Here is a 17,223-nt window from a genome sequence, read left to right on the forward strand (position 1 = left end):
GATCGCACAAGAAAACTTTTCTAACATTATGGGCCGCCCGCCCAGGTGCCAGGAGGACTTCAATCGGGGAGCCATAAAAATTCAGTCCACTGACCTGCACTCCCTTGATGCGCCTTTCACTGAGGAGGAGATTCGTCGTGCCATAAACCAACTGCCCTTGGATAAGGCACCGGGCCCGAATGGCTTCACAGGAGCGTTCTTTAAGAAGTGCTGGGGATATCATAAAGCATGACCTTCTGCAGGCTGTCAATGCCTTCTTTGATCTGCGTTGTACAAGCTTCCAACTGCTCAACTCGACCAACATCATCCACATGCCGAAGAAGGATGGGGCGGATAAGATCACTGAATTCAAGCCGATTAGCCTCATTCACTCCATCACCAAGATTATTTCCAAGATCATTGCCTTGCGTCTGGCTCCACACATGAACTCCATCATCTCAACTTGCCAAAGCGCTTTCATCAAGCGTAGGAGCATACATGATAACTTCCTGGTGGTCAGAAATACAGCCAGACGCCTACACCGAAACAAGATGCCCGCTCTCCTCCTTAAATTAGACATTGCAAAAGCTTTTGACTCAGTCCACTGGGACTACATCCTCATCCTTATGCAACGGGTGGGTTTTTCGACAAGATGGTGGGACTGGATATCTATACTATTTGCTACCTCAACTTCACAAGTGCTTGTCAACGGCATTCCAAATGCCCCTATCGACCACGGTCATGGTCTTAGGCAAGGTGGCCCGCTATCCCCGTTGCTCTTGTTAGCAATTGACCCTATGCAACTCCTTCTAGGGATAGCAACTGATCTGGCATCCTAAGCCCGCTGACTGGGCGTGCCCCTCAGATGCGTATCTCCATGTACGTAGATGATGCTGCCCTGTTCATTAACCCAACAAAAGAGGACGCCTCAGCTTTGGCAGAGTTCTTGAGTCTTTTCAGGGAGGCTACGGGGCTCTGCACAAACATCAACAAATCTTTGGTGGCTCCGATCAAATGCGGATCAATGGATCCTGGATGCTTTCCTGGCCAAGTTCTCACATTTTCCAATCAAATTCCTTGGCCTGCCTTTAGCCATCAGAAGGCTTCGCCGCATTGACTTCCAACATCTGGTGGGCAAGGCAATCGCCAGTTTCACAAAATGGAAGGGACGGCTGCTTGCTCCTTCCACTCGCCTCACCCTTGTCAAGGTAGTGCTCATGTCATAACCAATATACTTTCTCTCTGTTTTGCGTGCTCCAAACAAGTCCTTAAGGCGATCGACAACAAGCGCAGGTAATTTTTATGGACCGGTACAAAGGCTCTCACAGGGGGAAAGTGTAAGGTTAATTGGAAGCGTGTCACCTAGCCGATGGCAAGGGGGGCCCTAGGTATCCTGCACCTAGGTTACTTTGCTCGAGCGCTACGCCTTCGCTGGCTCTAGTAGGAAAAGCAGACTCCACATAAGCCATGGGTCGGAACAGAGTTACCATGCAACGAAACAGACAAGCAGTTGTTCATAGCGTCAACCATTGTAACCCTTGGTGATGGCTCCAAAACGGCTTTTTAGCAAGACGGGTGGCTGCAGGGATGCCGACCCAAGGACATAGCATTGACCGTTTTCGCAACAAAAAAGAAGAGAACGGTCCAGGATGCCCTCACTGCCAACGCTTGGGTCTGTGATGTAAATCTTCTATCTCTCAACATCACCGACTGTTGCATTGCAGAACTGGTACACCTTTGGACGCTAATTCAGCAGGTACAGCTCCAACCAGACTTGCCTGATGCCATAGTCTGGAAGTTCACAGACCATGGGGAATACAATGCCTCTTTGGCCTACCACGCGCAACTCTTTGGCACCACGGAAACTAATTACAACACTTTGATCTGGAAAGTGTGGGCGCCGCCAAAGTGCAAATTTTTCTCTTGGGTAGCCGTCCAAAACCGCTTATGGACATCCGATAGGCTGGCGGCTCGAGGACGCCAAAATTCCGCATATTGCCTTTTGTGTAGGCACACGCCGAAAACTGCTTACCACCTCATCGTGGAGTGCAGATACACATAACGGGTTTGGAAGAAGGCTGCACATTGGCTCAGTCAACCACTTCTATGGCCTACTTCTTGGAGCCTGAGCAACTCGGTCCACCAATGGTGGACATCCTTAGCAAACTTACAATACACATCGAGGAAAGGATTCAAGACTGTCATCATCCTTCTATTTTGGGAGATCTGGAAGGAGACGAATTAGCGAATTTTTTAGTACAAAGAGCTGTCAGTAAGCTTGTTGTTCTCCAAGATCAAAGAGGAAGCGAGGATGTGGATCATTGCATGGGCGTGTTGTATTGCGAGAATAGTCTTTTTATCTCAACTGTAAGACCACTCTATAATATTTATCTATTAAGTTTAAAACTCTCTTTTTAATATAATTGACAGCTCTACTGCCGGTTCGTTAAAAAAATGTCTCATGAAAGTGGAGTAGTGCCAATGGATGTCACAGCTCTCAGTCGGCATAACTTGCGTTCTTCAATCAAATGGCCATGCAGTGACCTGCTATGGATCGGAACTCATGGGCGCCACTGAAATTTAAGATGCTTGTGTGGCTGGCAATCCATTCCACGGCCGTTGCTGGACGGCCGCGGATCGCCTGTTGAGACGGCCGGGCATCGCGTCTAATCAACCGGTCTGTCATCTGTGTCCTTTGCGACCAAGAGGACGAAACCATCTCTCATCTGCTCCTCAATTGCTAGCTCCTTCATTTGCATCGATCCTCAGGCCACTGGGAGGGAATACAGAGAGAGCATTACGCCGACGCATACGGATACGATCGATGACTGGTGGCTATCCGTTCCGTTCAAAACAGAGCCCCAGCTTGCAAGCGTAAAGGATGCAAGTATGCAACTCGCTCATCATTCTTTGCCTCCGTTGCTTGGTCAAAAAAATCAGCGCTAGTATTTGTTGAAGGCAGATTTATGTGATCAATATGTAAACAGGTTCTTAAAAACTTGATTGTTATCATAAATGGAGCCTAACTAGTGGATCCACTGATATCAGAGACAACCTACAAAACATCAGCATGTTTAAGGTGGTGGTACAGATTAAGACATGAGTACATACTTTAAACTTGCCCATTTTGCTCAAGTTTTAGCTAGACGTACGTTCCTAAGTGATTGATGTCTTATTAAGAAACACAATGATGCTAGACTGATGTCCAGTTGATAGCTACAGCCTGACTTTTGCAATAGGGTACCCATTTACATCCCTATCCATTGACGAAAGGAAAACAGACTAATATATTATAGTAGCAACAGGGGATTTCTTTTTACCCATATTCTCCTTCTTATAACTTGAGTATTTCACTTAAACTGATAGTTTCTCTTGACTGTTTTTGTGTGCTATCCATTCCTTGTAGCTTTGTAATTAACATCCAAACCGTATAGCCAGAGAGAGAGGAGACGTGACGGGGGATAATAGTGAATCCTTTCCCCTCCTCTTGCGATCCACGCCCACCCTAATCGATCATGGCCGGCCGACCGCGAGAGCGATGGCGACTACGGCTGCGAGGGCAAGATTTTGGACATAATCTACGGGCACTATAAGGACGCGCTCGTTGCACTGCCGCTAGCTGGAGCACATGCCGGCGCTTGCCCCGCGCCTCCTCGACCCAGCGTCTGCTTTGGATCAAAGCGTCTGCTTCGGTGATCCAATTTCTTGCTTGGTTAGATGGGTAGAACTTAGATCGGTTAGCCAATATTTTGCGAGACTTATTATCATATTTTTAGTTTTTTATCAAAATATAATTATACGGTCTTGTTTTGTTGATTTAATTGCAATAAGTACAATGATACAATTGAATTGTAAATTAAATAAACGGTTTATGAGATAATACCATTTAAAATGTGCTAATAAAAAAGTGTATTTACTTTGATTAACCAAAATATACCATATCAACATAGATAAAACACATTTAGAATATAGATGGCTTCGTCCAGCACTTTTTCTGGATGGGCTCATCCAGACGAGAATATTGCCTCTAGATAACCATCCTATACAGCTTGCGTTTCAACCGAACAACTCTAAAAATTAGATAGCCATCTCCATCCCTTCAACCAAATATACCTTTTTAAGTTCATCGCAGGCATGAACCAGACTGCTTCTTAGGCTAATGTTAGCTGGCGTGAAGATGATATTTTTCCGGATTGTAATTCTGCATGACTTGGGTAGTCATAGAGTATCTAACGATATGGTTGAAAATGTGTTTAATGCTGCTCTTTCTTCTTGGGAATGGCTCACCGGTGCTATACTTTCCGGCGCACCGGTGCTCCCGGCGAACCTTGTTGCCGCTCAGGAGTGGATCACAAATAGGAGCATGTAACAGCCGGGGCGGCCAGAATATCTGAAGAAAAGAGAGCATTTTAAGTGCTTTTCTATTGTCGGAAACTGCCATTCCTGCAGCTATGACTGATGATGTAATTAGCTTTAAGAGATACATGTGTGGTGTGATGCCATGCAAAAGTTTGATTTCATAGTGTGAAGAGCCTCTTGGCGTCCTTGTGCATGGACCTGACGATGGCCGTGACCTGCTCCACCTGCCGCTCGTCGGAGCACGCCGCGAGGAGCACCTTGGCCGTGCCGGCGTCCGGGTAGCACCCGGCGTCCACCATCTCCTCGAAGATCTCCAGGCACCGCCCGTACTCCTTCTTCCTCGCGTACGCGCCGATGCGGGACGTCCACGTCACCACGTCGGCGGCGAGCCCCCTGGCCGCCACGGCGCCGAACGCCACCTCCATCCGGTCCAGGTACCCCGCGCGCCCGTACACGTTCACCAGCACGTTGTACGTGCCGATGTCCGGACCGCCGCTGTCGTCGCGCTTCTCCATGGCCGCGAGGAGGCGCTCCATGTCGTCGAGCCGCCCGGCCCGGCCGTACGCGTTGAGCGCAAAGGTGTCGGGCCTCAGGCCGGACTTGTGCAGCTGCGCCATCGCCTCCTCGCACCTCGCCACGTTGCCGGACTTGGCGTGCGCGGACAAGAGCAGCATGTGCGACTTCATCGTCGGCCTCATGCCCTGCTGCTTCAGTTCTTGGAACGCCGCTCCTGCCTCTGAATAATCACAAAACAGCAGAAAAATCAGCCAACTCATGTTCTTCAGTTCTGTTATTTTTAAGAAAAAAGAAAATAACATTCATTTTCTTGCGTTGTTGCTCACTAACAAATTAAATTTTCCACCAAGATGCAGCAATTAGAAATCAGCACGAACAAGCTTGTTGAGCTATTGCGAGGAAGCAGGTGTGACTGTGAGTACCTTGATGAAGACCAGCTCTGCCATTAGCATCCACCAAGATGTTGTATGAAGCTCTGTCAGGCTCACACCCCATGTGTTGCATCAGAGAGAAGATCTCCGATGCGCCTTGCCGGAACCCTGCGCGGCTGCAGTGCAAGAAAGATTGATGCAACGGCATTGCTTCACAGCAAGCTGAACAAATCTCACTAGAACAACGCGTAGGGATACGACGACAGGCCCATGGAATTGTTTCTACCTGTAAGCTTCCATCAGGGCATTGTAGGCGTACACATCAGGCTCATGCCCAGCTTGCTGCATTTCCTCAAACACTTCTTCTGCCTTCTCGCACAGGCCTTCCCTTGCAAACGCATTCACCGGTGCAGTGTAGGTGCAGATGTTGGGCTTGCACCCTATCGACTTCATCTTGTTGAAAACTTTCAGTGACGACATTGGTTGCTTTGACTGCGAAAAGGATGAGAATGCAGAACACTACCTCAGAATGCTGCTACAGACTTGAGGTCATCTGATGATATCGCATTAAGCTTGAGAAACAATTGCCTGACCTTCCCATATACATTGATCATCAGGGTATACGTCTCCGTGTTAGTTCTGCAACGTTCTTTTTTCATCCTTTGATACACTTGGACCGCCTTTTCGGTACATCTCGCTTTCAGTAGGCCATCGAGATATGCATCATATACAGTTGCACCTACAAGAGAGTTCTTGCTGCGAGTTCTTTTTACCCACAAGTTTTTTTCATGACAAAATTAGGTGAGCATATTTGAGGCGTGTACTTGGAGGAATCCCGTTCTCCTGCATCTCTGAAATCACGCCCTCTGCTCGATGCAGTGATCCAGCATTGCAGTAAGCACGCAAGGGAAGAGCATAGGTGTCTTCTGTGGGCACACAGTGAGCCTCCAGAAGAGTCATGTAAATCGATTCTGCCTTATTCAGCTGACGCTTTTGGCCATATGCGTCGATGAGCAGATTGTAGCAGATGATGTCGGGACGGAACGAACTCCTGTACACGATCCACTAGCAGACCTATAGGCACTCTTGACAAATCAAACATCGAAACCTTAGGAATTAAGTCAGCACCAAAATGACAAGTAACCAGACTATACATTGCACTCTGACCAATTTGGCATGATATGATCAGCATACTGACCAAAGCTAAAAGATATAAAGAGATGCGATCAGCAATGAAAATGTGAACTAGGACTTACTGCTATGATCGGGTCCCATTGTCGGTTCAGACGGAGCTGGACTGCGACATTGAGAATGTCATCCCAGAGATTGTATGCAGGAGGAATGTTGTCCAGTGATTCCCAGATTTTGGCAACGTCGGTCCCTTCTGAACAAATTCTAGGATGTCCTGTGCCATTGGACTGAGCACAGGGAAGATTCCATCGACAAACCCAGAGCCGTATTTCCATCCACGGCCTCTCATAGCACCCCCTGCATGTTCATGAAATTTGAAGCCGTTATATCATTTCGGAGAGAAATGCTAATGCCATTTCCTACTTGAACTTCCAATGAAACTGTAGATTCAAGCAGAAGACAAGAATTTCTCTTTTTTATAAGTAATCTCAGAATTTTTGATGTGTGGTATAGCCGTATAGGACGGAAAAAATAAGGGAAAGAGAACTGGCATTACCCCTTTTTCTCGATATTTTTTTTCGGTTGAAGGTCCTTGCCACGCCATCTTTGTCGATGTAAGCGCCCTCCTTTTTCCTATTCGTCCTCTCATTATGGCTATAAGAATTCACCTCTGCATCATGGGAGGCAGTTTCTTGCAAGACATTTTTACAGGCACATAGTTTCCATCTTGGTTTTGCAGCTGGATAATACAGTGGAGCCTCAACCCTTAACCTGCAAAATAGATGGACCAACATAACTGCAAATGTTACTGATAGAACTCGTGATGTTCTGCTTTCAGCACATCTACTCAAGCCATTCGGAGAGCAAACATTTAAAAGCTTATTTGTTACCACCAAAAGAGTTATCGAAATTACCACCAAAAGAGTTATCGAAAACACTGAGTACCACAGAATGGAACCGCCAATTCACAATGACCCGCAAATACAATAGTAAATTACATAAATTGGGAAAGATTGAATGAACATAGAAAGAATTAGATGAGCATCCAGACAGGTAGAATCTGACTTGCATGAACTCAGGGTGATGACGGTCACCAGTGTTCTTGACAGGCAAAGAGTGCAGAGCTGCTGAACAGTGTGAGGGAAAATATCGCTGGTCTTTCAAGCTTTTGCTTGAGCTGTGGTCGTTTCTTAGAGGATGAGAGTGTGAGTGTCTGAAGGGCAGGAGCTGCGAGAGGACAAGCTGAAATCTCTTTAAGATTTTTGTTTTGGCTTGTTCTATCCAGTGTGCCCTTCTGGGCCTCTTAAGATCTATCATTCAGAATCCCTTATCCAGAAGGAGTATAAAATCTGGGCATAGCTTTCATGTGCATGGCTACTGCATTGGCAACTTTCAGAGAATGAACTAACATGAGCATTTTTTTTTACGTGTAATGTCCAACACAAAGGTTTACTGAGATGTAATTTCTAATGCTCTTTAAGTCAAGTGTTTGCTGGTTGTCTGCAGCCACAAGCTTCCCTGCGTGATATCTCAAGAGTAGCAGCAGATCGACTGGCAGGCCACAGTAGCTCAGAACAAGAAATCAGTTTAATTACATGGAGAAATGACAACGCACAAGATGTCAAATTGCTCTAAAAAGAGATTTCTGATGCATTAGATCATCCAAAAGCTGAAGAAAACGTAATCTTGCATGTGCAGTTGTAAAGCTGTAGTCTTTTTGGAGCTTGGCTCTTGAAACTCAGCCACTTGATCGAGTCATAGGACTGTACATTGTATTGTCAGTCTAAGTACATGGCTATTGAATTAAACGTCCTTATTACAAATGTTTGCTGATTTATCATGATGGTATATGGCTGGTGCTCTGGTTCAACTCAAAAGTCAGTCGGATACTTGTCCGGCTTGAGCCACAAAGAGAAATCAATTCCTTTCTTCTTAAGTTCTTCAGTAGGAGGGCCAATCCGATCCAAAAGCTGCAGTTCAGTAACAGGATTCATCAACAAGCCAATGAGTATAGAGCTTCTCTAAACAACAATCTCCCAAAATATTTGTTACGCTAGTTAATGCAGACACCATACAGAATATGCCTAACAACACGCACACCCTATCGCCAGAGATCCCTTAAGAGTGATGAATTATTTTTATTCGGATTCTAAGTTCATATTATTGACTCTTTGGTGATACAACTTTGAACGCCTGAGAGATTAATATAGAAACAGAATTAAGGAGGGAGGGAGTTTGTGTGTGGGGGGGGGGGGTCCTGTTTTGACTTTTAAAGATAGGAGACAGTACACGACTTTCTAAGAGCAAACCTGTCCATGAACAATGCCATTGGAAACAAGAACAGATCGATCAAAGACTGTAAACTCTCCACCATCCATGCGTGTTACAACCCCACCAGCTTCTTCAACTATCTGTTGAGAAAATGGCGAAACACATCAATGCTACAAATGCCACAGAATAAGATATGGTTAAATTGGAAATAAAGTTGTTGTACTCAGGCTAAACCAGTGGTAGTTGCTCTAATTGAAATAAATAGCATGGTATATAAAAACGTTGCAGTATATAAGCATCAATTTTATATCTTTTTAGGTGCAAACTCTGTAGTTGATCACAGAAAAGGCCATCAACAGCATTCTAATTAACATTTTAAAACTTGTTAGTCGCACTTTAGAGATAATCTCTGTAACTAATTTCCAACCAAAAATGTCAGAATTCAAGAGGTATAAGGATCCTCGTAACAAAGAAAAGGGATTGCTGATTGAGGTAAGATTTGACCAAGAAAAGGAATAGGTCAATCCCTATTTCCACTGTATTGTCTAAAAAAGGTACTTATTAAGTGTCCATACGTCCATGGGAAAAAAATAATTACCAGGACGCCAGCAGCCATATCCCATGGCTTAAGCCGGTATTCCCAGTAGGCTTCTGTAATGCCCAGTCCAACATGGGACATGTCAGCAGCAGCAGACCCTAGCCTTCGTACTCCCTGAAAAAAGAGAGTATATTTTCAAAAAGAATCAATGAAAATTTAGTTCTGCAAATCTGGGAAATATTCGCTTACCCTGCTAATGTCAGTAAATTCCTTGAACAAATTTATGTTAGTCGTCCATGCATCATCATGTTCATATCCAAACCCAGTGACGAGAAGAGATTGTTCCACCTAGGGAATGACTAACAATTAGGAATAAGAACTTAGAAACTCATATCTGCATTAAAGGAGCAGTCTATGTTACATTGAATTCTGACATTCAGAAATAATTTTATGAACATATGCATTGAGCATACGACAGCTGAGAAATCTTCACAGCAGGCAGGCTTGCACTCACAGATGCACATAATAGGAAAACGGATGTTCGTTCTCATGGTATTTCTAGAAGAGAAAGCATGCTACCTTGTCTGTCTGACTGACATGAACCTTTTGCCCATTACAGTACGCTCCTCCACCTGTTCAAGAGAAAGGAAAACTTGAAAGATGAACTCTAGTGTTCTAGAATAAAGAAGCAAAGCCAGTTGTTGATCAAAGAACCTACCAGAAGATGCAGAAATTGTACGGGTGCTCCAGCACATAGGCCCACCACAAAATTCCACCTAAATAAGATAGTGATAAAACATGAAAATACATAAAGAAACTGCTTCATGTATGTGATGTCCCCATAGGTTGAGGCCCTTTTATCGAAAAGATCATATGGTTCAAGAACATGTGCAAACACGTACCACAGTGGCAGCAGCAGGCTTTCCGCGGAAGAGAACTCCAATGGACACAGAAAAGCTGGGATAACCATGCGCAAAGTTTGTTGTTCCATCTAAAGAGGAGAAATTCTGTAGATTAGATCCCAATGGAGACCATCATGCTATCCTCAATTTCCAATCAGATTTAGTAGCCATGTTTGATTCTTGTCTAGTCATTAGTCAAGATGGCATCAGATCATAATGCTAAAGTTTCAACTACGGGAACCATAGCGTACTCCCAGTAATAACCCTTGTATGCACCTATGTCATAGTCATACTAGTATGCTGTCAGATGAATTGTCCAAGTCATTCTATTCATCAACTTGCCTGTCAATAATAATACACAGAACTGTCACCTTCTAAATCAAGGAAATGGACTAACATATACAAGTGCACAGGTTTCCTGCACTAAATCAAGAATAATCTGGAAAACTACTGGAGCCACCCAGTACAACAACAGTGGTTCATGGCATAAAAGACAAAAACAACCCACCACGTGAATGATTGTCCTTGTTCACCAAATCAAAAGTAGGAACTGAGGAACCGAACCTAAAGGGTCGATGCACCAGAGATACTCTGACAAGGAATCTCCAATAAGGCCACCTTCCTCCCCGAGTATGAGGTGGTCTTTGAAGTTCTTCGTTACAACTTCCAAAATGACTGATTCACTCAACTTGTCTGTGCTGAACAAAGTATAGAGCAAGAGATTCAAATGCTAATGGAGTTTCACTTTATACTTCTTACAAAAAGATGAGTTTAGCAAGTAGCAACACTTTTAAGTATTAAATGAAAAGGGACCAAGAGATTATGCCCCCTATCTTATAGCCATTAAGCTAACAACAGATGCAGAAACAACAAGATTATATAAGAAGCGTTCTTACTCGGTCACCAAGTCTGCAACTCCTTTATAGTGAATATTGCGTGGCTTATTAACAGCTTCCATTACAACCTGTAATGAATGGAAGACAATGAAAACCATCTTAAGAAATGGCATTCATCAACAGTAGAGGAAGAAGGAAACGTGTATTCCCAGCCCTTTAGACCACTATGGTAATCCATATTTGCTCTGTTTATCACTATAATCCTCTTACAAAAAGAACCAGATTGGCCTCTCTAACTTGTCAAAAGACCCAATTGTGTCAGAGTTAGACCTTAAAACCAATGCAACAAGCAGTTCTTGCACCATTGCTCATTAACCAGCACTCCCAGTTCACAAAATGACTAGCATTTCTTATCGCCGTTCAACAAGAGGTACATTTTTTAGCACATTTACCACCACATGCCAACCAAACCAATCATCAACCCTAACACAACCACCAATCTTGTACCGAATCCAACAAAGGAAGCTGAAAACTCACATCGGCCCCGGCCTTGGCGGCTTCCTGGATGACGCCGAGGAGCTCGGCGGCGGGAATCGGGCCGGTGGTGGGGGCGGCCACCTTAGGGTACTTCGCGGGCGGGGCCGCCTGCTCCGACGCCACCGCCATGATGGGGCGCGCCTTGCTGGACCTGGAGCCGAGCGCGCGGAGGCGGAGGGTCCGTGATGGCAGCGAGTGCTTGGCATCCTTGGAGAGGGAGGAGGAGGAGATTGTGGTGGGGGTGGAAGCGAGGAGATACCGCGCCATTGGTGCTCAGAGAAAGGGTTTGATGCTCCAGCGATTTTTGGAAATGCGCTTTTTGTGTGTGAGCGCGTGCGGAGTGTGCACCCTCTATTTTAAGTTTGTAATAGCTCGTACTTCTACGTTATAACTAAAATATAAATATTAAATATAATAACATTAAGTACAAATTAAGATATAAAGATATCGACACGATATGCGAGCGTCGCCAAATAAATATATCAAGAGTGATATTGTAGTTTTATTTTAAATAGGATCTGAAAAAATAGGAGTAGATTATCTATTTTTTTATTTTTTATTTTTATTAGTAAAATGGGTTTTATATCCGTAGCCGGTAATAAGACGGGAGACTGATGGATGTAAAAAATAAGTAAATTATTCGAATTTTAGGAGTTTTTATTAAATAAGATGGAGTAAAGAGAATAGATGATGTAAGAATCAACTCGTATTTTATATAGTAACGATTTCTATAAAAAATTGAGATATATCACACTATTGCACCACCCAACTATCATAGAGCCTGATTGAGATCCAATTGCCACATTGCTTGATTCACAGGCATTCCGGAGAAACAAATGAGCTGGCATTCTCAAATTGTTGCTATAACCCTTTGAGATTTCCCAAGATGTCAAAGAAAACTTAAAAAGGAATGTTGCAAGATTTAGAGTCGTGGCACATGTGGTGTGGATTACACTAAATTCAGCATGTGACTTGCGAGTGGCGGTCTAAGCAGTCTGTTGACTAATGTAGAAATGTGACATTAGTAATGGAATTCAGCTAGCATTTGAAAGAAACTTATGTTATCGCTCTGTGAAGACTAAATTCTCAAATTTAAGAAAGAAGTACAGATAAACCTTCAAACATTGGTCCCATATTTGTCTAACCCATGTACCATAAACCATGAATTCAACCCTCTAAAACTTCATGAACCCGTCCAAATTGCCCCCTAAGTTGGTTTAGACGGGTGGTTTTGCATCCGCGGTACTCTATCACCCTGGTTTTGCCACTAAAACTATCAGCGTGGATAGGAGGAGTGGAGGGAAATCATTTGACCCCGTTTTTTTCGCCAATTGTACTCACGGACTCATCTCAATCAAGTCGAGATCGTCCGGAGCTTCGTGCGATCACCATCTCGTGTTCATCATCACCGCCGCTAGGCAGAGGGGCTCGGGTGGGGGGAGGACTCATCGAGGAGGTCACAAACTCGCTGAGGACGGCATGGATCGAGTAGGGAGAGGACTCGTTAAGGAGGAGGGTGTGGCCTAGCCGCACCACCGCGGACTCGTCGAGAGTAGGGAGCACAACCGACTCTTGATGGATGCGAAGGGATCAAGCACACCCGAGCCACTTAAGTCTGCCCAGTCTGGCCACGCTGGCTGCATCCGTGGCAAAACTGGGTAACAGAGTGCCATGTGTACAATAATGTCCTCCTAATTTTTCTTAGGGGTGATTTGGACGGGGTAATAAAAGTAGGGGTTGGATTCATGGTTTTGTAGTTCAGAGGGTTACGTGAATTGGCATCAAAGTTCGGATGTGTTATTTGTATATTTGTCTTAATTTAAAGATATCCTCTCGGTCAAGTGAGTGGAATCCTACTCACATGATTTCTCCACCCCATGAAAAGGCAGTTTTCAGCACTATAATTTGAATTAGGTGTGTCCGTATGTTGTATGTTGTTAGGAGTTAGGATTCAAAGAAAACTCTAATTACGTTCTTTTGTGTTTCATCTCTATCGGAATAGTTAGGTTTTTTATATTGGCTCGTCAAACCTATCAGAACCCATCTTTTTTACACTGGTTTGGAACCGACTATGTTAGTACAACCTAGGCAAGGTTCCAATTATGTTGAAACAACGTAGGAGAGTTAAAGAAAACTCTAATTGCTAATCGGGGGAAACAAGCAAAAATAAAGTACCACGCTAGTCACGGCTGGGCTAGCAGCTGGCAAGACTGGCTCTTGGAAAGAAGCTTGGCTTCTCATGCACAGCCCTGCGGCTCTTTACTCGGGAGCCTCACAGCCCGGGCAGCTGGGTTGTTTACTGTGCTGAAATTTTAAGTGATGCTAAATACTTGGAATTGTTCATATGAGCACTGTATGATTTGGAAGCACATTTGAATTTGTTCCAAGTTTTTAGCTGAGGCTTTCCAATACCAACGTGTGATGCCACTGCTTTGAAAGTATTAGGATTGCTGATATTTTCCTTATAAGAAAGTCAGGGTTTCATTTTTTTCAGACCCTTGAGTTGGACTATTGTTCCCATTGGCCATATTCAGTTAGTGGCCCGTGAGCACAAATAACTGTAAAACATCTCTGTTACCTGCTCCATGATGGGTGGTTAGGCCATCGTTGTCAGGCCAATTAATCCTGCTTACTCAAATTATGGCGCGTCAAAAGCAGGTGATTGGTTTCATGCATAACTCTGTTCTGTCATTAGCAGTATATAAATGCCCAAGATTGCGAATACTATACTGGTCTGGAATGAAAATAACTTGCAGACTTCTCAAATCTCAAGTTCCGTTAATAAAACTGGAGTGTAGTCTTTTGCCTAGAAAAAAACATCTGCATGAAGAACACCATGAGTTCAGCCTAATTTCAGCAATTACTAACTGATCAGTATTATCACCAGATGAATATGATTGTCTGCACTCGAAATACAGTAACAGGCTGCCTTTCAATGCAAACACCCTGACTCCCTGAGGCAGCAAGAACAGTGCACACAAAACACACACATACAGCAGAGCTGCAGAGGCAGCTGCGAGGGCAAAACGGCAGCGTCACGAGTAGTGTGCGACAAGAGAGGGACCATGCTTGCAACCACCACCACCATGCACACACACACACATCATGCCACCGTTCTCCCCCCCCCCCCCCCTCTCTTCTTCTCTCCTTATGCCAACTGCTAGTCTGCTACCATGAGACATTCAGATAGATAGGTACCTTCCAGTAACCACTTCTCTCCCCTCCTTGCCCTGCCTATCGTCACCAGTTCTTGGCATGTCTTCCCATGTTGCTTGCAAGAACAGGCTGCCCGGTTTTGCCGGTGTGAGAGATTGAAGCTGCCAGCATGATCTGATCGCGCAACACGGACGAATCGATTCGTTGGTGGTGCAATTATCAGTGGTTTTCAGGGTTTCATCGTATCGCAATGCGAGAGGAAGATGTCGGCTCTGGATGATTTTTGATAGTTTGATGCTAGATGAGGTGTGAGTTTGGTTGGAAGATGCATGTTTTGGTGTTCTTGTAAGGTTTCCTAGTGAGCATGCATGCATGGAATTTGCAGGCTCCATCAGATCATGTTGCAGCTTCACTCTCTCCCCACCGCCAAAAGACCTGAAAGAGATTGAGAAAAAGTTTGTCGTCATGGTTCTTGTCTCAAATGAAAAAAATGCATGAAAGGTAGATAGATTTGCTAATCTCGTACTGTATATTCAATGATTTCCTTTGTTCAGTAGATCTTGTTTCATTAAATGATTTCCTTTGTTCAGTAGATCTTGTTTCATTATGATATTTCTCTTATCTTTGAGTGGTTTCATAGTGCCTCCTTTTGTCAGAACTGCTTGAGTTTACTTAATTTGCAAATGTTTTTGTCTTGAGCAGAATTCAACCAACTGTTTCCACTTTTTCCTGTACATGAATTACAGAAGTGTAATCTACTTCAGTTTTGCATCAAATTATCACTTGCTCAAGCAGCTCGACCCAAGCCTTCAGTGCTGTTCATTTGCTGTCCTTCTGAAATCACTTTTTGCAGCCAATCTGGTATTTCTGCCTAACTTTGCTACATTCATTTTTTTCAACGGAAACTTAGTTACAATTATACAAAACTCAAGTTGTGCAGTTTATTGCCTCTTTGACATTTCCCCTTTTTTTCCTTTCAGCGCTATATACATTTGCACTATTATTGTGCATTTGTGTGTAGTGCGAGCTTCTCCAAGGAAAATAAATGCTTGTAACAAACAGTAAATACAAACAGATTTAATTCATGACTTAACGCACCTTTTAAAGTTCCAAATTCCAAGAAAATAGTATTATAGTGCAGAAAAAAACAATGCCGTTTTGGCTGTGTAATGAAACATGCAATGTAAGTTCAACATAAAAAAAATATAAGCTAGCAATTCAAATAACCTCAGCAAATGACAAAAGTTTCAGAAATTAACTATTGCGTGTGAGTATTGAGTCCAAATAAAAGCATACACGTAATTTTTTGTTGGAATAGTCTCATATTGATTGTGAAGGGCAATGCTCCTAACTTAAAAGTGAGGAGTCTCTTACCTCATCGGCTAGCTTTTAAGATGTCGAAAGACCATTTTGATCATATAATTGGTATCAAAGTCAGGTTTACAAGCTATAATCTTTAATCCAATGGATATGATTGTGTGAAGGTCTAATGGATCGTTTGTGCTGGTGGAACATAGCCTGAGGGACCATTAGTATAAGTTGAAGAGACGGTGAAGGGTTGATGGACACTAATGTGTGAAAAGGGAGATTGTTAAAATAGTTATTGTACAAACAGAAATTTGCACACATGAAGCAGATATGGCGAAAACCGACAAGTGATTCCCACAAGTATTAATGAATTGATAAGGTAAATAAATTGTAGCATGAACACAAAACTACAATGAGGTGCAGGCCCTTAACTTAATACAGTTCATGTTCACTTTAGATTCCTTGCCCCCAAAAAGGCCATGCAACTCCGACTGCATTCACTAACAAAACATTTAACAAGATTCTGGTGTTTTTGCATAACAGCGACGTACATCATGCACATTCCACGGAAGAGGCCAAGACTGATTCCGTTATGCATGCTGAGCTCAATCAAGCTTCTTCCCATATCAAATTCTTTTGTGGTTCATGTCGGCCATCTAAATCATGTAGAAGTTGGATTTGTCGAGAGTTGGCAAAAAGAAAAAAAAACAACCACCGTCGTTTTAATTGTTTAACTCCAGTGACCCTAATTTACTTTGTGTTCCATACACATTATTTCATCCAAATATTTTCTCGTTTGTTTACAGGTTAGGCTGCTCCAACTATTTGGACTGTGCATTCGGAAAAGACAAAGCATCAAAGTTGACTGAGATATAAGATAGTGGCAAAGTTCGATTTTGGTGGGACAGATAGTTAGAAAATTATGTCTAGAGGCGTACCTTTTCAAAAACAAGGAAAAAAATCAATTTAAAGGAGGCCATGGAGAAAGAATGGACTATTTAGATAAAACTAAACTAAAGCTCAATGAGAATAAAGCACTTTGCAAGTGGAAATTAAATAACAGAAAAAGTTATATACGACGAATGAACGAATAAAATAGGATATCGACCGACCTCGTCAAATTAGTGACGTTTTTTTGTGTGGATTTGGAAAACTGAAGACGTGAAAGAGGCAATTTTCTTTTCTAGAGTGTCAATGCAGTTATTGCTCCAGAAGGGCACCGAGGGATGTGGATATAAACCCACACAAAAATCTTATTGGCAATTCATCTATCAACACCAACAGGGAAGAACAGCGAATCAGAAATGACAACACTGGGA

The 17,223-nt window shown here is 43.4% G+C and overlaps 1 protein-coding gene and 1 pseudogene across 1 annotated transcript; both read right to left on the reverse strand.

Annotated features, from left to right (window-relative positions):
- Positions 1 to 4,101: 4,101 nt before the first annotated feature.
- LOC133922600 (pentatricopeptide repeat-containing protein At2g35130-like) lies at positions 4,102 to 7,688 on the reverse strand (annotated as a pseudogene).
- Positions 7,689 to 8,049: 361 nt separating this feature from the next.
- On the reverse strand, positions 8,050 to 11,785 carry LOC133922601 (phosphatase IMPL1, chloroplastic). The gene is made up of 10 exons (XM_062367989.1): positions 11,441 to 11,785; positions 10,964 to 11,031; positions 10,632 to 10,765; positions 10,068 to 10,156; positions 9,884 to 9,941; positions 9,745 to 9,797; positions 9,415 to 9,513; positions 9,226 to 9,339; positions 8,666 to 8,767; positions 8,050 to 8,326 (listed from the first exon to the last, which is right to left on the reverse strand). Exons 1-10 carry the CDS (start codon positions 11,705 to 11,707, stop codon positions 8,228 to 8,230), a joined length of 1,083 nt encoding a protein of 360 aa, XP_062223973.1. The 5' UTR covers positions 11,708 to 11,785; the 3' UTR covers positions 8,050 to 8,227.
- Positions 11,786 to 17,223: the final 5,438 nt, after the last annotated feature.

The sequence above is a fragment of the Phragmites australis genome, chromosome 6, assembly GCF_958298935.1.
Source record: "Phragmites australis chromosome 6, lpPhrAust1.1, whole genome shotgun sequence".
Taxonomy (NCBI): Eukaryota; Viridiplantae; Streptophyta; class Magnoliopsida; order Poales; family Poaceae; genus Phragmites; species Phragmites australis.